We start from the raw sequence: 26,346 nt of genomic DNA, 5'->3' as shown, positions 1-26,346 counted from the left end.
GCACGGGGGTGGGAGGTGCACAGGGGGGAAGGGGAGGGTGCAGGGGGCTGGGGGTGCACCAGGCTCAAGTGGGGGGTGTGAAGGGGCTGGGGGGGCACTGGTTTGAACTGGGGGGGTGGAGATAGATGGGTGGGGGTGCACTGGGCTGAACTGGGAGGCGTGGCTGGGAGCAGGGAAAAGCTGCGTCTGCTTTCGGTTTCCTCCTGCTTTCGGTTTCTGTTCCCGATTGGGGCGGGGACGGGGATTGGGATCGGGGCGAGCCGGCAGCTTGGCGCAGCACAGCTGGGTTTGGCTCGGCTCCCTTCACCCCAAACCCACTCAGCCGTGTGTCCCAGCCCGACATCGTGACCAAGAGGCATCTCCCCAGAGGTTTCATTTCCTACTGGTGTCACCCATGGAGCTGCGCGGGTACCAGCACGAAGCCGTGGCCCCAGCCTTGCGTGGCCGCAACAGCATCATCTGGCTGCCCACGGGGGCTGGCAAGACCCGTGCCGCTGTCCACGTCTGCTGGAAGCACCTGGAGAGCCGCCGGGACGGCAGGGTGGCCGTGCTGGTCAACAAGGTGGCCACAGGGTCCCCGTTCCCACCACCCTTGGAGATAATGGGGTGGGAGGGTAAAGCGCCGGTGGTCCCGGCTCGGAGCTGATGGGGTCGGGGTGTGTGTAGGTGCACCTGGTGGAGCAGCACGCCAAGGAGGAGTTCCACGTCCTGCAGGGCACCTTCAGGGTGATGGCCATCAGCGGGGACAGCAGCCACAAGTGCTTCTTCAGCCAGGTGGTGAAGCGCAGCGACGTCGTCATCTGCACGGCTCAGATCCTGCACAACGCCCTGCTGAGCCGGGAGGAGGACATGCGCGTGGAGCTGACGGGTGGGCACGGGACCCCCATGGCTGGGACCCCCCCAAGGCTGGGACACTCCCCTGGCTGGGACATCTCACCATGGCTGGGACCTCCACATTACTGGGACCCCCCCCCGGCACGTCCTGCGCTGCTCACCCCGCTCTCCTCCCTCTCCCCGGAGCAGATTTCTCCCTGTTGGTGATCGACGAGTGCCACCACACGCACAAGGAGGCCGTTTACAACAAGATCATGCTGAATTACCTCCAGCGCAAGCTCAGCGGGCAGCAGGACCTGCCTCAAATTCTGGGCCTGACGGCGTCCCCCGGCACCGGGGGGAAAACGTCCTTCGAGGGGGCCGTGGAGCACATCCTGCAGGTGGGCGCTGCGCCCCCAGCCTGGGGTTCGGTGGGGTTTGGTGGGGTTCAGTGGGGTGCGTAGTGGTGGTGCTGGGTGCCAGCAAGTACCCGGCACCGTGCTGGGCTGCTGGGGCTCAGGGTTGGGTTTTGGGGCTCTCCCCTTTCAGATTTGTGCCAACCTGGACACCGAGGTGATCACGTCGGCGCAGGAGCACATGCAGAACCTGCAGAGACAAGTGCCCCAGCCCAGGAAGCAGTATGACCTGTGCCAGGAGAGAGCATGGGTGAGGGCGGCAGGTTGAGCCCGCGGCATTGCCCCCAGGCCCTGCTGAGCTGGGGGGGGTCCTCCTTGGATGCTTGGGGGGCTCCTGGAGTCCCCCTCTCCACCCAATTCAGGCTGATTGAAGGAATCAGCAAACTAGTGCAGGGGATCCCATCACCATCCCGGTCCTGCCACGCGAACCACCCCTAACCCCAACCCTCCCAGCTGCGCCCCCAGAGCAATGCCCCCAGCCCCCTGGGTCCTGAGCCCCTCTCCACTCCCAGGACCCCTTTGGCCAGCGGCTGAAGAAGATCATGGCCCAGATCCAGCAGCACATGGGGAATGCGGGGCTGCCGCAGGACTTCGGCACGCAGACCTACGAGCAGCAGGTGGTGGAGCTGGAGAAGAGAGGTGAGGATGCGGCGGCAGGGGGAGTGCCAGGGGGGCACGGGGCTGGCGGGGGCCGGGTGTCACCACCCCTGTCCCCGTTCCCTCACCAGCGGCCGAGAGGTTTTGCCGCAAGACGCGGGCGTGCGCGCTGCACCTGCGCAAGTACAACGACGCCTTGCTGATCAACGACGCGGTGCGCATGGTCGACGCCTTCCAGCACCTGCAGCAATTCTACGCCATGGAGAGGGACATGAAGGACCCCACCGAGCGCTTCCTGGCCACCACCTTTGAGGGTAAAAGAAGAAGGGCCCCCGGGAGGGTGCAGCAGGGTGGGCGCGGGCTGGTTTGGGGGGCACGGAGCACCCCTCACACCCCGTTTGCCTGCGCAGAGAACAGGGCGAGCCTGCTGGCGCTCGCTGGGTGCCAGCGCTACGAGAACCCTCGGCTGAGCAAGCTGGAGGAGATCCTGCGGGAGAACTTCCAGCCCCAGGGCTCTTCTCGGGGCATCGTCTTCACCAAGACCCGGCAGAGCGCCCACAGCCTGCTCAGCTGGCTGCAGGATGCGGCCACGCTGAGCGGGCAGCACATCAGGGCGGCTGTCCTCACCGGGGCCGGCTACAGCAACCAGACCAGGCACATGACGCAGGTGAGGGGATTGGGATGTGCCCAAACCCATCGTGCTACTGCTCTGGGATGGGAGCATTGCTGCAGCCCTGAGGATAGGAAGGTGCTGGATGGGGTCCGGCTCATTTTGGGGGTGCCGCAAGGGGCTCAGAACCCTACACGGCCCCCGCTCTAGGAGCATTTCCCCCTTTGTCCCCGCAGAACGAGCAGCAGGATGTGATCAGGCAGTTCCGCAATGGAGACCTCAACCTGCTCTTCTCCACCAGCGTGGCCGAGGAGGGCCTGGACATCCCCAAGTGCAACATCGTGGTGCGCTACGGGCTGATGACCAACGAGATCGCTATGGTGCAGGTAGCACCCAGGCTCCCTCCAGCCACCCTGCCTGGTCCCTGCTGAGATACCCCAAATCCCCCCGGGGGGCACGTGGGGACCCTATTACACCCTAAATGTAAATGTGCTGGCAGCTCCCTGGGGATGAGCCTGACCCCGGGCAGAGCCTCGCAGAGGTGCAGCGGCACGGGAGGAGCATGCCGTGCCCTGTGGGACCTGCAGCACGAGTGCAAACGCTGACTGCAGTGTTTGTCCCTTCTGTTACAGGCCCGGGGCCGTGCCCGTGCCGAGAACAGCGTTTACTCTGTGGTGGCCAAAGCCAACAGCAGGGAGGTCTCCCGGGAGCAGCTCAATGAGAACCTGGTGGAGCTCATGGAGAAAGCCATCCAGGCGGTGCAGGCCATGCCCGAGCGCGAGTACCGCCTGAAGGTGAGCGCAGCAGAGGGACAAACAACTCCTTCCTCTGGCTGCTGCTGGGCACAGCCCTCTCTGCGCCCTGGTTTTGGCTGCCTGCTCTCCCCCTGGGGTGCCACCAGCTTCTGGGATGGAGTGGCACGAGCTGCACGGGGCAGCGTGTGCGGGTCTGTCCCGCCGTGCGGCTCACGCTCTCCAGGACAGCGCATCCCTCCATGACCACGTCTCCTGCTGCCTCTGTGGTCTGTCCCTGCCTCTTACCCCGTGCTGACTCCGTCCTCCCCCTTGTCTCGCCTCCCCTGCCCTCTTTGCAGATCGCGGAGCTGCAGCGAAACGCCGTCATCAGCTGGCAAGTGAAAGAAGCCAAGATCAGCGAGAGGCGGCAACTGCACGACCCGGACGATGTTTACTTCTACTGCGTCAACTGCAACGTGGCCGTGTGCTGTGGCAGCGACATCCGCACCGTGGAGGGCATGCACCACGTGAACATCAACCCCAACTTCAGGTCGGAGCCAGCGGGCAGAGGCCAGCTCTCAGCTGTCACCCACATGAGCCACCGCGCTCTCTGCGCAGGACGGGCAGGGGTGGCAGCAGCCTGGGGACGTTGCTCCGGAGAGGTCACAGGGGCTCCGTGGGGCTGCGTGACCATGCGAGCAGAAGTGCTGATGGCGTTTTGTCCCCTGGACCGTCCTCTTCAAGGTGTTTTTTGGCTCTTTACCTTGCAGGCGCTACTACACGGTGTCGCTGGGGAAAATAAGCTTCCCGCGGACGTTCAAGGACTGGGAGCCCGGGTGCTGCGTCATGTGCAGCGGGTGCAGGCAGGTGAGCAGGGCCACAGAAATCCCCCCTGCTTGCCCCTAGGCTGTGCCATTTGCCTCATGCATCAGCTCCTGGCCAAGGAATTGGGGCTGCCTTTCCCTTCAGTGCCTGTTTGTGCCACGTGTATGGGGCATGGGGGCATGGGTGTGGGTAGCGGTGCCCTGGGACAATCCCTGGGAGGAGGGAGCTGCCTCCAGCACCCAGCCCTGCAGCCTGGGCTGCTGCACCACGCGGTGCTGACCGTTCCCTCCCCGTCCACGCAGGAGTGGGGAATGGAGATGATCTACCAGCACGTCAAGCTGCCCATCCTCTGCATCAAAAACTTTGTGGTGGAGACCCCGGCTGAGAAGAGGAGGTACAAGAAGTGGAGCAGCGTGACGTTCCCCGTCAAGGAGTTTGACTACGTGGAGTACTGCTCCAGCACCCAGGAGGACGAGTCCTTCTAGAGCCAGCTCACCCAGGACTACTCCCAGACCACGGGGACCCTTCCTACCCCCCTCGCCATGGGGCAATCCCCCCAGGTCCAGGCAGACGGGCAGCTGCGCTTGCTCCTTTTTCCCTTTCCAGCCTGAGCTGCTGCAGCACGACCCTTCCTAGAGCCCGTGGCTGCGGGGAGAGAAGGCTTCGCTGCACCCATCTCAGGGCATGATCCCAGGGAAGCGTCTGCAGGGTGGTGATGAGGGACAAGGCACGGGGATGGAAAAGCTCCCGAGCCCTTGGTGCCCGCCGGCCAGCCGCTCCTGTCCCCGCAGCCGGTGCAGGACCCTGCTTAGGGACCCAGGCTTCTGCCACGGGGTTGAGATGCAGCCCAGCATTTCTCTGCTTTCTGAACTCGACCAGCCCGCATTAAAATCGTGTGTTCGTGCTGGGCACGAAGGCGACGCTGTGCGCTCTCATTCATTGCGCAAACTGCGTGCAGGTGGGTTGGATGCGGGTAGCCCTGGCTGGGGACCGCGTACATCTTTGCACCTCCTGCCCTCGGCAGAACTCGATGGGACAACTCTGGGACATTGCAGGGAGCTGGACCACAGCATCACCCAGCTGGCAGCCCTTGCACATCGCGTTGGCTCCGCCAGGGTCCCCACCAGCAGCCCCCCTGCTTGGGGAGCAGTTTGTTTGCGTGGGGCTGCAGCAGCCGCCCCCCTCCGAGCAGCCCCCAGCACCTCGCCCACCCCGGGGGGAGCAGAGCAGGGCGAGCTGCGACCCCTCCGGCACGGTTCAGCCCCGCAGAAACACATCCTGGAGCCGCAGGGGCATCTCCCCTTGTGCAGAAATTAAAAAAAAAAAAAAAAAAGCGGAGGGCTGAAATGGGGCACCCAGCACAAGGAGGGGGTGCCTGGCTCATCCTGGTCCTGGCCAGGGGCTCCCGTCCCTGCTCTCCCCCCGCCGGTCGCTAGAGGGAAGCCAGAGCCCGGTGCCGGTGCTCGGCCCCGGGGGGGGGGCGATGCTGGGGCTCAGGGGTCGTGGGACGCGGAGCGGGGCTGCCACGCGTGCACCTCGCCGTGCGCCTCGAGGGTCCCGAGTGGGGGGGACGAGCAAATGGGGAGCACCCCCCGCGCGGGGGCACAGCCCAGTTCCAGGTGGAGGTAGCCCCGGGGGGAGCACGCAAGCCAACTCCTGCTCATCAGAAAGTAGGTAATGAGGCCGTTTGAGTTATTTGCAGCTCTCCGCGGGCCGCCATGGCCTCTCCTACCTCTCCCCAAGCAAGAGCCCTCCTGCGGGGCCCCCGGATCATTTGGCGAAGCTCAAATTGCCCTGATTTGGGTTTGAAGAATGCAGGCTGGGAATTAACCCGCTGGGGGCCTGCAGCACCGGGCACTACGCCCTCCCTCCAGCCTGGATGGCTCCGGCTGTCCCCTTACCCCCTTTGCTCCCCCAAACCTCCTGCAACGCTGATCCAAACCTGCCCATCTTTAGGGGCGCACCCGACCCCGTGGGATACAGGGCAAGGAGAGCATTGCTGTGTGGGGCTCCGTGGGCTTTACAGCTACCTCGTGGGCCTGCACCCAGCCTCTGTCCTCTCCTCCCAGCCCTGTTTAACACCAGCCCCCTTTGGCTTCTCCCTCCTGGGAGCTCAGGCACCTTGTGCCCGGTGGCAGGGAGCAGCCGAGCCGCAGCGCCTGCTGCTGTGACCTTGGCTGGTGTCCTTCAGAGCTGGCGTCCTTCGGAGCTGATTTCTGCAGGTTTCTCCCTCGGCAGCTCTGCCCTGTGCCGAGCCCTCCCGGATGCCCTGGTAATGCCACCTCGGGGGCTGCGTCTCCATCCCTGCATCCTCATCTTGGCGAGGAGGCGCTGGCTTCTCCCCTCCGATCAGCAACTGGGGTCACTCCCGCATCGATCGGGTCTGGAGCGTGCTGCTGCACTGGCCTCAGAGTGCTGGGGACATGGAGAGGCTGGAAGTCCCTCTCTGACCACATCCACGTGCCATGGAGCTGCCCGAGCGCGTCCCCAGCCCCAGCCAGCCCCCTGCGTGTCTTCGCTTCGTGCCACTTGTCCCCCCCAACCCGCAGGACCCTCTGCTCCCACCTCCTCGCGCAGCCCCAGGCCAGCTTGTCCTGTGATTAAAACAAGTCGAGAGCCCCACTTCATCACTCCAATTGCCTTGTCGATAACCAGGCATTAGCGAGGGCTGCTGGGCCAGTCCTTGTGTGCCAACACGTCCCCCGCCAATAACCTCTGGATTTAAGCCTGTGGCTCGGAGCATCTTTGCTTATCTCAGCTCCCCGATGCACTTACGTTCCCGGCCGTCATAACTCCCTGCCTGTAAGCGGAGTCAGGCACCATTAGACCCGGAGCAAACAGCTGCTGCAGCAACTTCTGCTGCTAAAAGTGCCAAAAAGGGTTTTTTTTTACCCTCTCCTTTACAGGTGAGCTTCCTGCAGGTGAGGGCTGGGCATGGGCTGTGCTCCCAACCCTAGGAGCACCCAGTTCCTCTTGTGCCAGCATCCCCGTGCCTCCTGCAGCCGTGCGCTCACCGACCTCCCCAGAGCCAGGGCAGCACAATGATTTATTTTTATACAGCCCATTTCATTTATCGTCAGTACATCAGAAGGCAGCAATTCACCTTTCAATGCGCCAGCTGGAAAAAAAAAAAAAAAAAATCTCTGCTCCACTCTGCCTGGAAGCTTCTCAGATTGGCCCTTCCCGAGGCTGGGTATTTAACGGAGCCTTAGAGCTCAATCTGTTTAGCTTACCGAAAAGTAGCCTGAGATGTGACTTGATTACAGGGCGCGAGCACCTTCCCAGGGAGAAAAGTGCCAGGTATTAAAGGACTCTTTAACTTTGCAGAGAGAGGAATAATAAGAACCGAGGGCTTGAAGATAAAGTCAGGCAAATTGAAACGCAGAATTAGGGGGCAGGTCTCCAGCAGGGAGGGCGCAGAGCGGCTGCAGCAGCCCTGGGTGCCCCTCTGCAGGTGATGCTTGGGGCTGGGGATGTGACCGGGGGGGAGGCTGCTGCATCCCACCCCGAGTGGATGAGGTCTTGGGCAGCAGCAGGAGCGGTCTGGTGGCAGCAGAGGGCAAAGGGGCTGAATTTGCTTCCCGGGCACATCTTAACCTCATGGTGTCTCAGCTGGAGCCTGGGCGCACAGAGGTGACCTTTCCTGGGACAGCTGAAGCGTCCCTTTCCGTAACAAGGGGAATTCCAGCCTGGTAAAAACTGCTCATGGTGGAGCAACTCGATCCCCAAAACCAACCCCCTTCTCCTCACGCTGCTCTTCTCTCCCCTCTCCTCTCCCAGCGCGTGCAGGAGCCTCCTCGTCTCGCTCCGCGACCGCCTGCTGCACCTCTGACGATTCCCCGCCGGGAATTAATCGTGACTGTTCTCATGTCAGGTTGCTGCTGGATTAAACAAGGGGATTAGCATCAAACAATTTCCCTGCCGCCCCAAGTGGGGATGCAGGAAATAAAACCACTGCGGGTTTCTTTCTGCTCACCCTACAGAAGCTCCCTGGCACGGGGACGGGTGGTGCCAGCAGTGCCGGTGGCACAGGGGACGTGCGCCCAAGGTGCTGTGGGGACACGGGGCCAGCTCCTGGTCCCCCGGGCAAGTCAGAGGCTCCCCAAGGAGGCCACGAGAGCTGAGGCTGGCGAGGGGAGGCTCCCAGCTCCGTGAGGGATGCGGCCGAGCGAGCACCAGTGATTTTCTCCCCGCTGTTCCTGCATGCCCGGGCTCAGCTGTGGCCAGCAGAGGATGAAACAGCTTTGCAGGTGCAGGAGAAAAATCTGTCTTCCCAGCAGCTCCCAGATCTCAGAGCCAGGGGAAAATGACGCAGCTCGGATCTTGACGCTGCAAACTTGGCAGCTTTTATCCCAAGTTTCCTCCCCACCTGCGATCGCAGCATCCACGGCCAGCACCGGGCACGGCGCTGCCCTCTCAGCTGCTATTTAAATAACAGTAATAACAAAAACCCTCTCACCCGGGGCATGTGTTTGATAAAAAGAACCGGTGCAGCTCCAGCCCTGCGCTCAGCACAGACCTGACGGCTCCTGGGACCACAGCACCACCGGGGCTCCAGCCTGCTTCAGAGCCCCGTGTTCCTTTTGGCCTAAATCTTCTCGGTTGCCTTCATGGAAAAAATATTTCCAGGGCAGCCAGGTCCCTGCTCGTGTGTACCCGGCTGTGCTGTGACTCCTCTCGTTTGGTTTGGGCATCAGCAGACCGGGAACGGAGGGGATGCAGCAGCACGGGGTGGGGGTGAAAGCCAGGGACAACTGCCAGAGTCTGCACGGCCCGGGGCTCGGGAGAGGACCAGGGTCGTGAAGCTGAAATATTGAAAGATTCCCAAACGAAATTTCATGCACCAAATATCGGGGCTGTGATTCTGCTGAGACCGGGCTTTATAATTGGATCTGTCAGGAACCCGTCACGCTTAATGTGCAGCTGTCAACAAGATGCGCTCGTTCTCGCTGCATGGCAAGGCTGATGCTGGTTTTCCCCCCCTCTCCCCGTCCCCTTTTTGGGGTCGGATCCGTGCTGGCAGCAGGGACATCCCCATCCCAGGAGCCTGGAGCTGCCCGGCCAGCAGAGCCCAGTCCTGGTGGACCCCCGGTGCTGAGCAAAACCCTGCAAAAGCCCCCAGGGAGTGCACTCAGCTCAGGGACCAGCAAACCAGCCTGGGATCCACCCGGAAAAAGGAATGGGGATGCAACAGGAATATTTGGTGTACTGATCCTTGACATCAGCTGATGTAAATCAGCTTTACGTAATTAAATGTTGACCCCAGATCCTCCTTTTCTCTCTCTCGTTCTGCTGAATTTGGTTTCTTGCTCTGGGAGCTGGGTGGCTGTGTGGGGAGGGGGTGAGTTTCCACATTCCTTGCTTATAGTTTGCAGGAAAAAGCAAAAAAAAAATAATAATAATAAAAAAATGCTTTTCTTCAGCTTGTGCTTCCCATGGCCCACCCTCAGCTCCCCCCCAGCCCAGCAGAACCTGGGTCCCTGTAAGCCCCAGGTTCCTGCTGTAAATCAGGGGGATCCCTGGCAGCTGGGAGGTGCTGAGAGCGGGGCTGGCTCTGCTGGGGCCACCCCTGCGCATCTGCTCGGCAGCTGTCCCTGCTCCAGCACGTTCCTTGCTCCTCGCACCCATGGGGGCAGCTCTGCTGGGCCCCCCCGGTGTCACACCCCGACCCCTCTGATGTGTTTTGCATCTGCTTGAGCCAGCACAACCTCGAGGATTTTTCCCAGGTGGGGCACCCATCCCGGCTGCAGGACCCCAAATTGCGCAGCACCCAGAGGTGGCGCAGCGCATCCCTGCTCCTGCTTTGCTTTGGCGGCCACTGAGCTTTTCCTCCGGGTGCCCCCATTTCTCTCCCTGCCCCAGGGGAAGGTGTAGGGACGAGGATGGGGACAGGGACGGGGGCAGGATGATGCTGGTGACCGCGGCGGTGTCAGCAAGGCGTGGGAACCGAGCCGCCTGCGGCCACCAAGCACACACATGCCCCCGTGTTCTTCACCGGAGTAATCAAAGTCTTTATGCCGTGTTTGATTAAAGGCCACAAAACATATTACCTTTGATTCTTTCTCTTTATTTTTTGTTCCCTTCATTCGTCCCTTGGAGACGAGGGCTGCTCCAGCAGTTATTAGTCACAAAGCCCTAACCCCGCGCTGCATTCCTGCTATCTGAGAAATTAATTATTAATGGCGCATTAAACGAAGCCTGGAAAGGGGCCCTGGGACACTGCTAATCAGCAGCTAATTGAGGAAGAAATGAGATACCGCTCCCCTTGCAGAGCGAGGGCTGTGCAGCGCTGTGATACCCAAGGTGACCCCGCTGCACCTCCCGGGTGCTGCGATGCCCAAACCTCGCTGCCGGCCCACGCGGGCACACACTGGTGTGACTGGGACACGCTGGTGTGGCCGGGGTGCTCTGCGTGGTCCCTGTACCCTGCCGTGGCCGGGATGCTCTGCACGAGTGGTCACTGATGCCCGATGTGCTGGGTGAAGTAGCACAGCCGGGGATGTCCCCGGGGACACATGGTGCCGGGACCAGTAGCAGCAGATTTTTTCACACAGATTTTTTCCAGGTCACTCGTGAGGCTGCAGAGAGCTGAGCCCAGCGGGCAGGAGGTGTTCTTTGGTCCTAAAGAGGCATCGGAAAGCTTCAGTGCTTGCTTTCGTGCCACCGTGTCCCACCGTGGTGGCTGCGGGCTGGCACCCGTGGGCACCCCAAATCTGCCCCTTTTGTTCAGGGCTGCCTGGCCCTGGCTCATGATGCTCGGCCCCACAGCATCACAGCCCCACGTCCCCTCCAGCACAGTCAGGTTGGGACCAGGAATCCTGTGACGGGTGATGCAGGAGGGTTGACAGCCCCATGTGCCACTCGTTTGGGTTCAAGCACAGCACCCGGCACCCGCTGCGGGTTCTGGCTCCCTGTGCCCCCTTTTTGGGCTGTTACGGGCACGTGTGGGGCTGGCAACCAGAGGCAGAGCAAGCAGGGGACACGGGGGGGGCTGAGCCATTTCAATCAGCTTTTATTTACTTCTCTTTTACCATTTCTCTGCACCACGGACCTGTCAAATTTCTCTCTCTTTATTTTCTTTTCTTTTTTTTTTTCTCCACTCCAGCTGTATTAAAGCGTAAAAAAACATCTCCTATTAAGCCCAGGCTAAATGGCAAACCTGTGCGAGCCGTGAAACTTTCTGTAAGGACTGAGGCAAAGCTGGGAAAAACGCTACGGGGTGGATAATGCCCTGTCCCCACAGCTGGGGGGGGCTGAAAATTGCTGAGGTTGCCTCTCGCATTGGCACCGCTTTGGAGACATGGGGGTCACAGCCACACCTGGGTAGCAGCCCCTGCTCTGCCGCTGTCCCTGGGCAGTTCCGTGCCTCAGTTTCCCCCAGTACAAACCAGTAGCGCTGAGCCCCAGCTGGGGCTCCTGGCACCTCCCCGGCAGCAGAGCTGGGCGCAGCTGAGCCCCCGCAGCCAGGTGAGGCCGTTTGGAGGCTCCCCACCCTGCGGGGACCTGTTTTAAAGGCTGCTGTCCCTGGGGGGAGGGCTGCTGACAGGGAAAATGAGAACTAGGCTTATTCAGGAGGGAGGTGGCTGTTGCTATTGCTGGAGCAGAGCTGGCCTCGGTGATGTTCTCTGAGCCCTGGAGGCAGGAGTAACCTTCAGGAGGGGGTAGGCGCACGCTGCTCTGGTGGCACGGAGGGACTGGGGGGGCAGCTGTGCCCCCCAGCATCAAACCCAGGTAATTTTCCCTCTGGATCTGCCCCTGCCTTGTTCATCTGGCTGTCCCTGGGAGATCCGTGATGACCCACCAGCTGGAGACCTGCGTGGGGCCACCGATGCTGCTGGCACCAAGCCCATGCTCAGGATGAGACCACTGGGGTCACGGTTCTGGTGCCAAGGTCCTGTGGGGTCTGGTGCTGCTCTCCCCATGGTGTGGGTGCTGCCTCCTGCCCTATGGGGCTTTTTTTGGGGGTGAACCTTGCTCTCCATACCCCTGGTGCTCGGCCAGGGAAATCTTTTGGCATCTTCAATCCCAAAATATGTGCATGCAGTGGGTGCTCCCAGCACCTGGATGTCCAGACCCTGATGCATATCCTGCTGTCCCAACCCTCCTGCCTGGAAATTTTGGGGGTTTGAACCCAAATGTGGGTGCGGGGCTGGGTCCTGCCCTGCTCCTGCCCAGCCGGGGCTCCCCGCATCGCACCCAAGCAGCCCCGGAGTCCTGGCATAAATATTTATGTGGTGACGCTCTTCTAAACATAAAGCTTTATCTGGAATTTCATTTAAACAGTAAGTGTAGATAATTTATTTATAATTAATGTAGACATCAAGTCCCATCTCTGGAATGCCTGCGAGCTTTCGTTTATAATTGGGAGGTAAGTCAGAAGCTAGAGGCTGGGCCTCTTATCAGTTTGGGTTTAATTTTCCTCCTACAGCAAATGAAGCTGCTGCAATTCATCTCTCATTAGGAAGAAGCACAAAACTCCCCTAAAATAACGGTTTTTATTGGGAACATGTAATAAACCCCTCTCTGTTCCTCTCCTCGCCTTTGATAATGTTACCAGGGCTCACAGCTCCCTTCAAAGTGTTGCTCCAACTTAAAAATAAGTCTATTAAAAATTTAAACCCGCTTTTCTATACAATAAAACTTGCTCCCTGCAATTATGCAGAGGGACTAGTTATCTTGCCTTTTGTAGTTTTTAATTAAAAGTTACAGCGGGAAGGGAAGAACAACTGCCACGCGCTAACAGGAGCCTTTGCTGGGGCTGAGCTGCCGGAGCCTTTCCTGGCCGGGCACAGGTTTGGGGGCAGCTCCGTGGCTGGGAGAGGACGTCAGGATGTGGCATTTGCACCAGGATGCTTGGGTGAGCAGCTGGGGATGAGGAATGGATGCTGAGGTTCTGGGGTGAAAACACCAGGGTTTGGATGCGGGGTCCTGGGGTGCAAACACCAGGGTTTTTATGTAGGGTCCTGGCGTGCAACCACCAGGGTCTGGATGTGGGTTTCTGTGGTGCAAACACTGCCAGCCAGCACCGTGGCTCTGGGTGCCTGGGTAGGGGCTGGAGGGGCCCTATTGCCCCAAATATTCTTAATTTCTAGAAATCAGCTGGCCCATTGCTCCACCAGCTGCTCCCCACTGCTGCGCTCGGAGGTCCTTGAGCCTTTCCTCGCCAAGCCCGTTACCGTGTCGCTGTGAAGCAGAGGCTTGGAGCAGCTCTCCTCCTGCCTGGATGTTTCACCAAGCTAATAAAACTGTCAGCAGAGAAGGCTCGGCACCAAAAATAGCCGGCGCACGGGACGGAGCGGAGGCGGCCGCGGGAGCGAGCGGTGCCTGGGCAACCCTGTAAACACGAGAGGGGCTCGCTTGGCCCCGGTGCTTGGTTTTGAAGCCATTCGATGCCCCCTGCTCCTTCCAGCTGCTGCTGGAGGAGAGGAGGGCACGTGCCGGACCCCCTGGCTGGCTTCTGTCCCCGCTGTGGGGCTTGGAGCATCCCTGCTGTGGGGCAGCCTCTGTGCCAGGTCCTGCTGCGTGCTCTTGCTCTGCAAAACCAGGAGCCAGGTCCTGGGACAGAGATGGGACAAAGCCCCCGTGGCCCCAGGGTAACCCTGGTTTAATTCTGGGGGAGCTGCCTCTGCTCGTGCGCTTTGGAACCATCTGAGATGGCTCCAAGGTTTGTTTCTCGTCCTCTTTTGCTCACAGCTGAACCAAGTCCTGCTGTCCCCAGAGCTCGGTGGCAGGAGGGAGATGGTCACCACAGAGGCAAGGTGTTGGCAGGGCTCAGGACACAGGTCCCAGCCCTCTCCCCCTGTCCCTAAATGCAGCAGGAAGGTGCTGGTGCAGCCCTTGGTGGTCTCCAACCCACGCACCCCGGGGTGCTTGCTGCTGTGCTAACGGCAGCACCTCGCCACAGGGCACTGAGATTTGGTTAACGAGGTAATTGCTCATGTACAAGGGCCTGTAAATGGAAATGCGTAACCTTTTTATTATTATTGTTATTATTTTTTATTTTTTTTTTTAGAGCAACTTGTACAGAATTAAAGCCTTGGCTCCTGAGGACTTTGGTTTCCCCCAAATCCAAGGGCAGGTGTGTGCCTGGGGGCCGGTGCCCTTCCCACGGAGGGGATAAGGGCAGGGCAGGGCAGAGCCCCCTTTTCCAGGCTGATTTCCACTCCAATCACTGCCTCTATCAAGAGCCAGGTAATTTGCTAATTGGGCTGATGGGCACAGCGCTGGCAGGAGAGCCGAGGTGCTGCTGGCACGGGCGCACTCACTCCATCTTAATGGCTTCATCACGTTTCCAAGCGGTGCTGGAGCAGCCCCTGCCCTCCCACCTGTGTCCCCACCACGATGTCACCCAGCGTGGGCCACCCTGGGGACACCACGGGAGCTTTGACAGGTACCCTGCAGCCCAGCAAAGTTGTCTTTAACCAGTTCTGGCTAGGGAAGATCATCTTCCAGACCCATCTCCCTATCGCCTCCCCTTTCTCCAGGCTGGGAAGATTCATTGATCTGGATTTGAAACATTAATGAAATCTTTATGGGCTTTTGCAAAGATTTTAATTCCCCGACAGTGCTGCTCTCACCAAAAAAATATATATATATATTTATGACTCAATGAGCAATTATAGGCTTAACAGCTGCTAAACGGCCGCAGCAGCTGCGGGAGCAGCTTGGCACAGCTCAGTGCTGTGGCCAAGGAGCCAGGGAGGGTTCCTGGAAAGCGGTGCTGGGATGGGGCTCTCCCAGGACCAGGGCTCTGGGTCGGGCTGTGGGACCTGTGCTGGGTTCCCCATCCCCTCCTCTGCCCACCAGTCCCTGTGGAAATTTGGAAATTCTTTGAAAATCATCGTGGCCAGGAGTGCCTTCAGCTCCTCCATCACCCCTACCCCGTGTCCCCGCGGTGTCCCCAGGCAGTAGCAGCCCCTCGGTGCCCAGGGATTGCCCAAGTCCATAAACACGAGGAAAGGAGCCCTTTGAGCTCGGACACGTGCCTGTTCCCAGCATAAAGGGTGAACTGGGGAGAGAAGCTGGAATCAGAGGAACATCTGGGAGCAGTGAGCTCAGGCCGATGTTGGTGGCTTTGCGCAGTGCTGCCCAGAAAAGGAGCTGCCTCTTGCATTGTTCAGGCCCGTGCTGGCTTGCAAAAAACTTCTCTTTGCGGACTAAATTCTCTTTTGGATGCCCAATGCTGCATAAAGAAATGAGCACGAGGGGATGGGGAGAAACTTTGTGGGTAAACGCAGCGAGTCGGAGGGGCTGGAAGCGCTGTCTCCTCCTAATCTGTCCCACAACATTTTTGTGTGGCGCAGCCGGAGACGACCTTGCCTTTTTGTTTAGAGGTTTGTCTTGAATTTCAGGACGATCTGCAGCAAACCAAGCCCGAGGGCGACGAGGAACAAACAACATCCCAGGGAGAAGCTGAGCTGCACTCGAGAAACGAGGTGTCCCTGGGGGGTTCGGTAGCTTTGCTAGGGTGCAGATCGTAAGCCTTGCTTTTTTTTCTCTGTGCCGTGTTTGTATTTTTTTTTTTGTTTTGTTTTGTTTCTGGGAAGAGAAGTTTATTTGCCATAAGCCAGGGTTTGTTTGGAGCCAGCCGAGGCTGCGGCTGCGTGGGCAGGAGATGGGAGTGAGATGTGGCTGGGCAAGGTTGTGTAGGAAATAAAAGCAGATTGTGACGATAACGCCAGGGAAAACATTCGCATGAGGAATTCAGCTGGCAAAACCCATCGCTGGGGGTGGGGGGGGGGGAAGGAGCGACCGTCAGAGCTGTGCCCAAAATCTCGGCTGGAGCAGGCCCGTGGACCACTAACAGCAATTGATAGATCTGGTTCCTGCCTTGGGACAACTGCTTCCACCCCAAATTGGGGGTGGGAAACTTGTTCCAAGTAGCCCCCCCCACCCCCCGCAGCTGCGTTTCAGTACAAATCCCCCCTCCTTCTGTAGGTGTGCAGGGTTATAGGGGAGCTCCATGCTCCTGGGAACCCAGGTTTCTGAAGGGATACGAGCCCAGATGTCCGAGCTGAGCCACCCTACCAGGCCCTCGGACCTCACTGCAGTAAGAATTATTTAAATATAATAAATTAATTTCCCTCTGCAGCTCCGAAACAGCTGAGAGGGCACACAAATGAGGTACTGGGGTGCAGCCCCTAAACCCTAATTCAGGTGCTGCCCCAGATCCTTAACAGGCCACAATGGGCATGGAAGATTAGGTTAATTAAGAATATCCCTGCATGGAAGCGTCTTAGATATCCTATGAAAACCTCAGGAAACGGGAAAGAGGGCAAAGAAAATATCGTGTTGGGCTGAGTGGGGTGAAAGGCTGCCCAGGGGAGAGGGAAGGCAGCGAAGACAACGGGTGGGGAGCGATACTGGAAGAGGGGATATGGCCAGCTGCGTATTTGTGCCATGGTGGGAGGTGGGAAGAGGCTGCAGGGGTTAACGGGGATGCAAAAAACGTGGAGGAGCTGCAGCCCTGTCTGCTCCTCGGTGAGGAAGGCTACGCCGTAATTGTCAAGTTCCTGACAGCCAAGGTAATGCAAGGTTTGAGATCCATTAGGCTGCCGGTAATTATTTATAGGGAGGGGAAAAAAAAAAAAAAACAACACCCAACGTTGTACAAATCAGATGGCACGGCGAAAACATGCAACGAGCTTTGGGGAAAGGGTTCTTAAAAAAAAAAAAAAAAAAAAAAAAAAAAAAAAACAGGGTGATTCATAATGAGAGATGGAGGTGCTGCGCGGCTCTTCCTTGGGCCCCCAGCCCTGGCTCCGGTGCCAAGGAAGGGGCTTTTGGCCCAACTGGGCAAAACCAAGAGCTGCAGGGCCACCAGCTCATGGTCCGGCACCTGAGGACCCGAAACAGCTGCTGGAGAGGACTCGGTGTCTCTGCCCCTAATTTGCACCTCCTGGGGAGCTGGGGTGGCTCCGCGAGCCTCCAGCCCTGCTGCAGGAGCCCGGAGCTCGCAGGCAGCAGCCTCCAGCCCCTCTGCCGGCAGCTCCTGGTTGCCTGATCGGACTTTTCCATCCTGGCATCAATTCTGCTGCTCCAGCAGGGGCGAGAGCTCCCGGGGCTGAGAGCTCCTGAGCGCGTCTGCTTTGGTGTAGAGTGCTCTTGGCCAGGGAGCCCGGCAGGGCCGAGCAATTCCCTCGCAGCCGGGCTGCAGAGCTTAATTAGCAGTTTGCGAAGTGCTTTGAGATCCTCTGCGCAGCGTCCTGGAGGAGGGCAAAATGTGATTATGTAAGGCCGTCTAGACAGAATATTCCTCGGGGTGGGGAGCGGGGTCTTTTTTATCCCTGCCCTCCCGTGTCAACGCCGCGCGGCCCCGCTTACGGGTTCTGGGAGCCGCTGAAATATTAATGCCAGCGAGAGGAAAACAGAGGCTTCTCCAAAAATGTTGATCTTAGCACAAGGCAGCTGCGTGTCAGCAAAGCAGCCTCAGCCTCGCGGGTGCCTTGTGCTCCAGCAGCGATGACTCCAGACCAGGCAGCGGCTCCCCGCGGGCCCCCCCTCCAGCCCAGCTCCATCCTCCTCCTCCCGTTTCCTCCTCCTCTGGGAGCATCTGAGCTCCCCCAGCTCTTGCAGAGGCTCTGGGCACGATGCGAGGTGTTGTCCCCGCTGGGACAGCTCCGGGTCACACCTGGGGCAGTGCCACCAGCAGAACCCTGCAGCCCCACTGGGGCCACCGGTGCCACATCCACTGGTCCCCGGGCTTCAAGTTTGTGCAGAGTCGGGCGTTTTTCTGCTGCTGGCATCTGCAGGATTTGGGAACCTCGGCCTGGAGGTGGAGGGGAAAGCTCAGCGGGCAGGATCGGGCCCTGAATGTGTGCGTGGTGCTGAGGTCACCAGGCACCTCTGTCCCCCAAAATCCTGGGTGCCCTCCCCGCTGCTCTGCTGGCTCACCCTCCTCCGTGTGCCCACCTGCACCTTCCTGCTCCCCCCCGGGAAGGTTTTGGGGAGCCCTTTGGGGTGACCTGAGGAAGCAGAGCCGGGCTGGGGAGCCCCCAGCTCCCCAAATCTCTGCGTCCCCAAATCTCTGCGTCCCCAAACCTGCGGGATGCGCACGGTGCCGGTGGGAGGGGAGGAGGGAGGAGGAGGGGGGGGGGACGGGACCGCGGCGGCGCGCACGCTGCCTTCATCCCCCCTTTCCTCCTCCTCCTCCTCTTCCTCCTCCTCCTCCTCCTCCTCCTCCTCCTCCTCCTCCGGGAGCGCGCTCGCCCAGCCGGGAGCGAGCAGCCGGCGGGAGGATGCTGCAAACGGCGGCGGAGCCGGGCGGCTGGGCAGGTAGGGCGACCGGGAGGGGGACGGAACGGGTTTTTTGGGGCAGCCGCCGGTCCTGAGAGCCCGACCCGGCCCGGGTCGAGGGGTCGGGATAGTTGTGGCCGTAGCAAAGTTGTCGGAAGAGGGGGGGATGTGCTGGCGAAGCGCGGAGGACGAGGGGGAGGTCGGCCCCCGGGGAGGCAGCGCCGTGCCCCGGCGGGGATGCTCCGGTCCCCCCCTCTCCGCCCCGATTCCCCCCTCTGACGGCTGTTAAGGGGCGAGCCCGGCTGTGCAGCGCCGTGCACAGGGGCAGAGGGGTGTAGGGGGGGGCGGCAGGGCCCCCGCTGCCACTGACCTCCTCCTGGCAAGGTGTGGAGAGAGGAGGGAAACTTGTTTGGAGGAACTTTGCAGGAGCCCTGATCGCAGCCCCTTCTCCCTGCACTCCAGAGCAGGACCTAAGGGGGTGCGAGGTGGGTGCTGGGTGCCCCCCGGCAGCCCCAGCTCCCAGCTTGTGGCTACCGAGGTGGCGACGCTTTGGGGTGCGCCGTGTGCCACCCGCGTGTGCATGCATTGGGGTTGTGTCCATGAGCATCGTCTGGGCCCAAACGGTGCTTTTCGGGGGGCTGTGTGCCATCGGGGTGTGCGGCCCGACCTGCGTGGGTGCCCCTGGGGCTGTGCCCGTGGGCACCACCTGCACCCCGCTCACACCCATCACGGCGCTGGGGTTGCTGGAGCCACGGCGAGGTTGGCGCTGGAAATGGAGCCGCTGGCTGTCTCCACGAGGGGTACTCGGCTTTTAAAGAAAAGGACTTTTGCTGAAGCCTTACAAAAGGGCTTTCTGTTAGCCAGCCGGGTAAGGAGCGCTGCAGCTCGGGCTGGCTGCGGTCTGGGGCAGGGCACAGCCCTCCCAGGCAGGCGCACGAGCCCGCCGATGGGCTCGCCGAGCAGCGGGGAGCTCGGCCACAGAAGTGGCAGCATCACCCAGGAGATTGCCCGTGCCCTTCTCAGCCTTTACTGATCTATTTGTCTCCAAGTTGGAAGCAGCAGTGAGTTATCTCTGGAGCTTTTTCTGAGTCGTGTGGGGCTGGGGTAGGGCTGGGAGCTCCCCCCTGCTCGGAGCACATCGCGACGAGAAGGTGCCCGCCTGCGACCTGCCCTTGAGAGCGCAGCGGCGGAGCTGCTGGTGCTGCGGGGAAAACTGCCTCTTGCACAGGATCTGAACTCCTCTCTCCTCTCTGCGTGTGCCTGGTTTGTTTTGGTTTTCATTTTCCGAGCAAAATTTAAAAGTGCGCCTTAAATACAGGAAATGATTTTGCTTGAACCTCGCATCCAGGGCCCAGCTTTGGGCTCCTGGAGGCTTTATGGGGCTGCTGGGTTCTCTTCACCCGAGCGAAGGGGATCAGTGCTGCCTCTGCTATCTCCGCTGCTCGAGCTGCCTGCTCCTGTGCTGGTGTTGGCAGCAGCTTTCGGCAGGGCTGTGGCGATGTCAGGCAGGAGCTGGCCTTGCGCCGCTCGGCGCGGTGCAGAAATCGGCTGCATCTCTGTGATTAGCTGGGGCAGCGGAGCGTGGATTTTGGATGCTCTGTGCAAGCCTCTGGGTCGGCTTGTGGGGCACTGGAAACAGCATCAGTGGGAAGTGCCACTGCATGAGCCAGTCCTCAAATAAATGGGGCTCTGTCCTAGACTCCCAGCCTGGCCAGGAGTTCCCGCAGCCGCTGAAAGTCAAATCCATGCTCATTGAGTTGTTTTTTTTTTTTTTTTCCTTAAAGTGGCTGCAGGTGTTTTTCAATGGAGCCATCCAGCCAAGTGCCGGCTTCTCTGGGTGAGATTTGTCACTTGGCTGAAACAGCTCCACGGGGGTGCGAGAGGAGCCACCCTGCGCCGGTGTAGCTGCCAGCGGACCTCTGCTGCCGATCAGCTCTCTCACCATATGTAGAGTTCAGAATCAGGCCAGTGATAATGTCTGCCCTGGGATTTTTTTTTTTTTCTGCTTGTTTTGTAATCCGCTGCATGAATTAAAAAAAAAAAAAAGAGACTGGTATAATCCTGTATGCAAATGTGCAAAGCTTGGCTCCAAGCTCTCGGTGTGGCTGGGTCGTGCTGCTCGGTGACTTAACGCCGGGCGCTTTGTGCACGAGCCCGGCTCAGCTCTGGCATCGCGTCCTGCGTGACCCGATCCCTGGGCTGGGCTGGTAAAGTTGTTGCCCGTTGAAGGAGGTTTTGCTTTGATAAAAGGCCAGCGTCCTGCACTGAGAAACCAGGAGGGCGGTGGAAGAATAAAATGCGTTTGGCTCGCTGGTCCTCGGGTCTCGCCCCATTAAAAGTATAAGGTTTTTAATTAAATTTTTATTTTATTTTTATTTATTTATTTTTGCCAGGTCCCATCTTTCTGCCTCTTCTCTCCTCTCTGGCTTTTCCCCTCGCTTTTAGCACCGAGACACCCAACTCAGACGTGCTGGCTCTATTTGTACTAGCAGGAGAGAGCACAGCCACCACGGAACCCAAGCAGCTGCCCAGGGACATCGCACCCAGAGCTGTGGGGCTTTCCCTTCCCTCTTGCAGTGCTCACCATCAGGCCGTTTTGAGGCTGTTTCTGCTCTTTCTGCTCTCTGATTTGTTTATTTGTGGTTGGCATCATCTGCCCAATGCGCCGGACTGTAGTGGCACAGGAGATGATGGCTGTGGGGTTAACTCAAGTTGTGTGATTTCGGGTTAACTCAAGTTGTGTGACTTTAGGTTAAATCAAAAAGTGCTAAATCAAGTTGCTTTGTGCTGTTGAATTTCCAGGCTTGGAATCAGACCTGTCCTGGAAGCACCGGGCAATCTCCAAAGTGTGACGGGCTTCAAAAGGAGGGAACTGGAGAGCCCCTCTCTCAGCTCCAGCCCTTGCAGACTCTTGTCCTTATTTCTCAGCCTTTTTGGGGCCGGTGCCTGACTTTTGGGAACGCAGAGCCCACAGTCCTGAGGGTCCTTCATCATTCCTAGGGAAAAGAGAGAGGCAAAAATGCGCACAAAGCAGAACGATAAAGCCCATGAGGGTCCACTTGTCAATTTAGAAACAACATTGTGATACGCAAAGGCAGTTTCTTAGTCTGATGCTCTCAGATGGCCTCCAAAATAATGTCATAATTTATACGTCAAGAAGGCCCCGTCAAGAATTATATCTGTGCTCTCACGGAAATTCACGCTGTGGCTGCATGGTAACAACTGCTCCTTTTTTTTTTTTTTTTTTTTTATTTACACCATAATAATTTACTGGCGAGTCGTAAAAGAGAACCTGGGTATTTAAGGAGCCTCGGGAAGCTCAGAAGTCAAGCTGTGGCTAACGGGGGTGTGCAGGGAGATCCTTGGCTTCCCGTGCAAAGCTTACACCATTCTTTAAAAAACAAATAATAATAAATAAAAATAATAATAATAATAATAATAGAAAAAACAACATTTTTTTTCCCACAATGGTCATGGGGGGCTCACCGTGCCGCTGCGTTGCAAGGACCAGGGTGAAGGTGGCAGGATGTCTTGAGGGGCAGCTCCCCAGCCCCCCCGGAGCCCAGCAAGCTGTGGGACCCCCCCCAAAAGGGGGGTGTTAAAGCTCTCCTGGGCTGCAGTGGGGGGCAGCTCAGCTGGGGGAGGGCTCCGGGGGGTCTCCCACCCAGCACTGCGGCACAGCTTGGGGCTTCTTTGAAATGGGAACGTTCCCAAGCCGTGATTTTCCCTGGCCTAATTATGGAAATTTTTAATTAGGTGATAAGGAAGATCACTTGGAAATGTCAAGGGAAACAGTTTGAGGTTAAGTCCTAATCTGTGCCCCTGTCTGCCCGCGGACGGGGGCTGCTCCCTTTTGCAGGAACCCCTGGAAGGGGTGGAGGAGCAGGGGGGTCCCGTGGAGACAGGGGTCCGTGTGGCAAAGCATCGGGGTCCTTTAGCCAGCAGCTTTGACCCAGGAGGAATCAAACCAAGCTGGGGCCAGTCTTTAATTTCTGAGGCCAGTCTTTAATTTCAATTTTATTTTAATTGGGCTTACCGGAGCAGATGTTTTTATCCATGTGTAATTTTTAAGGTTCGTGTTTGCACCTTGGCCCCAGGGATGCCAGGCTTGGTCTCAGGGACACGGTGGCCCCGGTACCTGGCCGGGGCTGTGAGTGCTTTGGGTATTTCTGGCTCTGACGTCTGGTCTCTGGCTCTTGCTCTGCATCGGCCGCGGGATGAAGGAGCTGTTGGGATTTTTTTTTTGCCAGCGTAAGGTCAGAGGCTGCCCCTCACCCCCCTGTCACCGCCCGGCTCTTTGAGACCTCCGCTGCCTTTGAGCTGGGAAAAGCACCGTGGAGCGTGGAGGAGCAGGTCACTGCTTTGTGAACGTGGCAGAGGATCCAGAGGTTTTTTGGGTGTTTTTTTTTTTTATTATTTTTAATTTGAATTTTTTTTTTGAGAGATGTGGGGTCGGTGACCTGGCCTTGCAGGTGCCAGGTTGCTGAGCCCTCAGCCAGAGGGGGACCAGGGCCGTGCCTGGGGACGCCTCCTGGGGAAAGGTTTGGTCCAAAGGGTAAAAACGAGCTTTGTGCTGAAAAGAAAACAGCGGTGTTTTAATTCTTGTTCCTGCGGCTGGCTGATTAATTAGCAGCTTCTGTCAGCGTTAAACCCTGGAAGTTTTCAGAGCAACGTGCAGCCCTGATTTTTGTGATCCTGACTCTTTTATCTGGTGATGGCACACGCACGTGGCCGTGCATCCCGCTGCGTCTGCCCGAGGAAGGGGCGATTTCCATTGCTGGCTGCTCCTGCTGGCACAGCACGAAGCACACGGCTGCTCATTTTAGGGTCTCCTGCACCCCTTGCCAGCTGCTTTTGGACTAGGGATGGGTCCTGGCCTCGTCCTGCCGGGAGCTTCAGCCTGGTGGATGAGGTCCAGCACCTGGAGGGATTTCTGGTCTCCAAGCACTTCAATTGCTCTTCAGGAGCAGCCTTTCCTGTGGTGGGGACCGTGCCCTGCTGCCAGCAGCCTTTGGGGTGGTTCTGTTCTCCAGGGTTTGGATGAAAACCCGTGCCAGGACGCCCCTGGCTGCATTCCTGTGGGTTTTGCTGGGCTCTGCCCGCTGGGCAGGACCCATTCTGCTGGTCTCCAAGGAGAGAAGAGCACAGGGGAGCTTACCCAGCACCTGCCAGCCCTGACCACGAACAGGATGGATCTGGCTCGTGCGTCCCAGAGCTCCAGCGCTGAGCCCTTGCTGCCCCAGCTCAGCACCTCCAGTTTTTTTTTAGTTTTCCAGGAGGTTTTCTGCCCCGGCACGGCTCCAGCAGCCCCCGATCCACATCTGAGCAGCAGCACGAGCCCAGCATAGAGGGGGCTGGCGGGGGAGCACGAAATCTGGTTGGAATTAGGGTGCATCCGTGGGGATCAGCCCGTGCGCCGTGCTGGGGGGAGCCAGGGGTTAAAGCTCCGCATGCAAACATCTCCTGGTGGCCCCCACCAAGCGTCTTCCTCGGGGTTTCTGCAGATGTGTGTAATTGCTGGCACCTGAGGTGGCGTAGAGCTTTGGCATTTGGCTCCCTGCGTGGCTCTGCTTCGGTATTTCTTGCGAGCCCAGGCGTTAATTCACGGGTACGGACCTTGGGTGAGAACTCAGGAAATAATTGAAGGCTTCGTGCCTCTCCCTCGCACATCACCAGAACCATCCCCTGCTCCCTCCTCGTTTCATCTGCGAGTCGCAAAGATGAAAAGAAAAAAAAAAAGAGTGGCAAGAACAGCAGCTAGGAATTAATGCTTAAAACTAAAACAGGCAGATCAGAGGCATCACAACAGGGATGGGACGTGGCATCCTCTCCGGGAAGGAATTTCATCCCTACGAGCATCCTCCTAACCCCAAGCCTCTCCTTCCCTGGGCTGTCCCATGCCCAAGGAGATTTGGCCGCACTCTTGCCAGCCCTGCTCCAGGTCTCATCCCCTGCCAGGTTATAAATAACCCACGGAGGGGAATTGATTCTGGAGGACCTCTGCAGCTCCTCGTCCTGCCGAGCCTGCCAGAGGAGATGCTGGTGATGCTCCCCCTGCCATGACCTTGTGCCGTGCTCTTGGAAAACAAACTGGGAGCAGCCCACGGGAAGGTTTTTTGCTTGCTTGGGAGAGAAACAACCTGAGCCCAGGTGGAGCTGGGTTTGACGAGGCTCCCAGCGAACCGAGGCCCCCGAATATTCATGTATTTATTTATTTGAAGCATCACTTTTTCCATTAATGTTTGTCATCTGCTCCCCTCCCATCTGCCGAAGCACAGCACGTGGCGCGGGGCAGCGCACACACACGGGCGCTGTTTATTTCGGTCAGGAGCGCCGCTGCTTCGCATCCCTTTGAACTGCTGCGAGCGTCTCTGCACAGAGGATTCACTGTGCTGAAGTTTCTTTTGAGGAACCCTGAAATGTTTATAGAGGAAAAATAAAAAAACGACAAGAGGAGCTTGTTACGGAGCCAGCGGATGCCAGAGGATGCACTGGAAGCTGGGGGGGGGGCACAATTGGTCTGTGGCCCTGGGGGTCTCGGCATCGGGTCCCCCCCTCGAGCAAAGCCCTCCAATGCCCACTGCTGGCTGTGCTTCATCGCATTTATAGGGTGAAGCCTATAAATATCCCCACTCCAAATTTTCACGCGGTATTAGGAACTCTGCAGGCTTATTTTTGAGCATCATTATGAAAGGACTTTAGGGATTAAATCGCACTCAGATTAATCTTTGCTGCGGGAGGCACGGTGTGCAGGACAAGCACTTTGGGGTGATTTGGGGGCTTCATGGGGGCTCCTGGGGTCACCGTGCCCACTCCCAGTCCAAGGGGGGCTGCTTTAACCCCAGGACGTGGCTGTCAGGTTGGGGGACACCTCAGCAGCAGCCCCGTTTTCAGCCTTGTTCCCTGGCCCTGGCTTTTCTAGGTTTGCAGATTTTCACCTCTCAATGTCAAATTTCTGTCCTCTCTGCTTTCCCGAGGAGGTAATTAGCAAGCAGGCATAATAGCAATTTAATAAGTGTGTCAAATCAGAGAGCCACTCGTGGTGTACGGCATGCTGTGCCTTCGGAGGAGCCCTTCCACAAGGTAGGGATGTGCCAGGCTGCTTTTTATAGGGAAATACGGAGCAACCTGCTCGCTGGGCACATCCCTGCATGGGTTTGCTCTCGGCAGCGTGCAGGGCAGGAGGTGGCGGGGTCCGGGCAGGGACCTGGTGTCACCCCGGTGTTTGAATCCACTCCGGGTGGGGACAGCAGTGCAACCACAGAGAGGATTTGGAGAGGGAGCAACTCTGCAAGAATTGGGGTTGGTGTTTCTGGGGAGGATGGGGAGTTGGGGCTGTGGGATCGTGCCCCCCAGCAGCCTCAAGGGGAGCGCACCCGGCTCCGAGGGGGGATTATTTGCCGTGCTCCATCATGAGGTACAACACGTTTCTGGGCTGAGAGCTCCCGGGGCAGGACGAGCTCCTATTTAGGCAGGGGATGAATTAAAAGGATTTATAGGAAGCCGGCAGCCACGTGCACCCCAGGGTGCTCATGTGCCCGGTGCCTTGCTGCAGTGCTCGGCGCGGGCACGGCACCGCTGAGCAGAGCAGGGGGAGCCAGGGGGGTGCCAGCATCCAGCTGTGGGGCAGCACCTCCCTGCGTTTGGCTGCTCCTTAGCAGTGGAAAAGATGCTCAAGTCATCCTTACAAATATTTATCTTCCTAAAGGTTTGGGCAAACCAAACCCTCTCTTTGGTGAGGAAGGCGGTGGCGCGGGCGCTTGGGAACTGTTGGCACGCTGCAGAATTTCCTCCCCCCCCCGGTGGGCACCGAGAGGCAATTTCCTACCACCCAGCCAAAGGAGCCCAAAATGGGCTGTGGATGGAGCAGAGGGGTCCCAGATATGGGGTTATCCCCCCAGGGGGGCATGGGCTGCCCCGCTGAGCCCAGCTGCCTGGTGGGCAGGGGGAGGACGGAGCCGCAGGACTCAGGGGGGGCGCAGACAGGGGCTGGGTTTTGAGGGTCCCTCCCAAGCAGCCGAGCACAGGGAAGCGTTGTGCGCCCGCGAGCGAGCAGGGAAGGGGACAAAGGAGCCTCTGTGGAGGATTTGGCCTCTCTCTGTCTGCTCCAGCCCTC

The 26,346-nt window shown here is 58.7% G+C and overlaps 2 protein-coding genes and 1 long non-coding RNA gene across 3 annotated transcripts in view; all 3 read left to right on the top strand.

Annotated features, from left to right (window-relative positions):
* The first annotated feature begins 209 nt into the window (after nt 1-209).
* Nucleotides 210-4,915, top strand: DHX58 (DExH-box helicase 58). The gene is made up of 12 exons (XM_068661042.1): nt 210-562; nt 667-868; nt 1,024-1,214; nt 1,363-1,479; nt 1,742-1,868; nt 1,958-2,140; nt 2,237-2,493; nt 2,673-2,822; nt 3,069-3,230; nt 3,530-3,720; nt 3,941-4,037; nt 4,298-4,915. Exons 1-12 carry the CDS (start codon nt 395-397, stop codon nt 4,478-4,480), a joined length of 2,028 nt encoding a protein of 675 aa, XP_068517143.1. The 5' UTR covers nt 210-394; the 3' UTR covers nt 4,481-4,915.
* Nucleotides 4,916-11,546: 6,631 nt separating this feature from the next.
* LOC137844601 (uncharacterized) lies at nt 11,547-13,088 on the top strand. The gene is made up of 3 exons (XR_011089947.1): nt 11,547-11,726; nt 12,312-12,363; nt 12,457-13,088. It is a non-coding gene; the product is annotated as an uncharacterized lncRNA (long non-coding RNA).
* Nucleotides 13,089-18,128: 5,040 nt separating this feature from the next.
* Nucleotides 18,129-26,346, top strand: part of ZNF385C (zinc finger protein 385C) — a 73,702-nt gene continuing 65,484 nt past the window's right edge. Inside the window, exon 1 of the mRNA XM_068660485.1 lies at nt 18,129-18,269. Within this exon, the coding sequence (XP_068516586.1) occupies nt 18,233-18,269 (37 nt within the window). The 5' untranslated portion in view covers nt 18,129-18,232. The remainder of the gene's footprint in view (nt 18,270-26,346) is intronic.

This window comes from Anas acuta, chromosome 25 (assembly GCF_963932015.1).
Source record: "Anas acuta chromosome 25, bAnaAcu1.1, whole genome shotgun sequence".
Classification (NCBI taxonomy): domain Eukaryota; kingdom Metazoa; phylum Chordata; class Aves; order Anseriformes; family Anatidae; genus Anas; species Anas acuta.
Note: the sequence above shows the minus strand (reverse complement) of the source record. Positions and strands in the feature narration are given on the sequence as shown.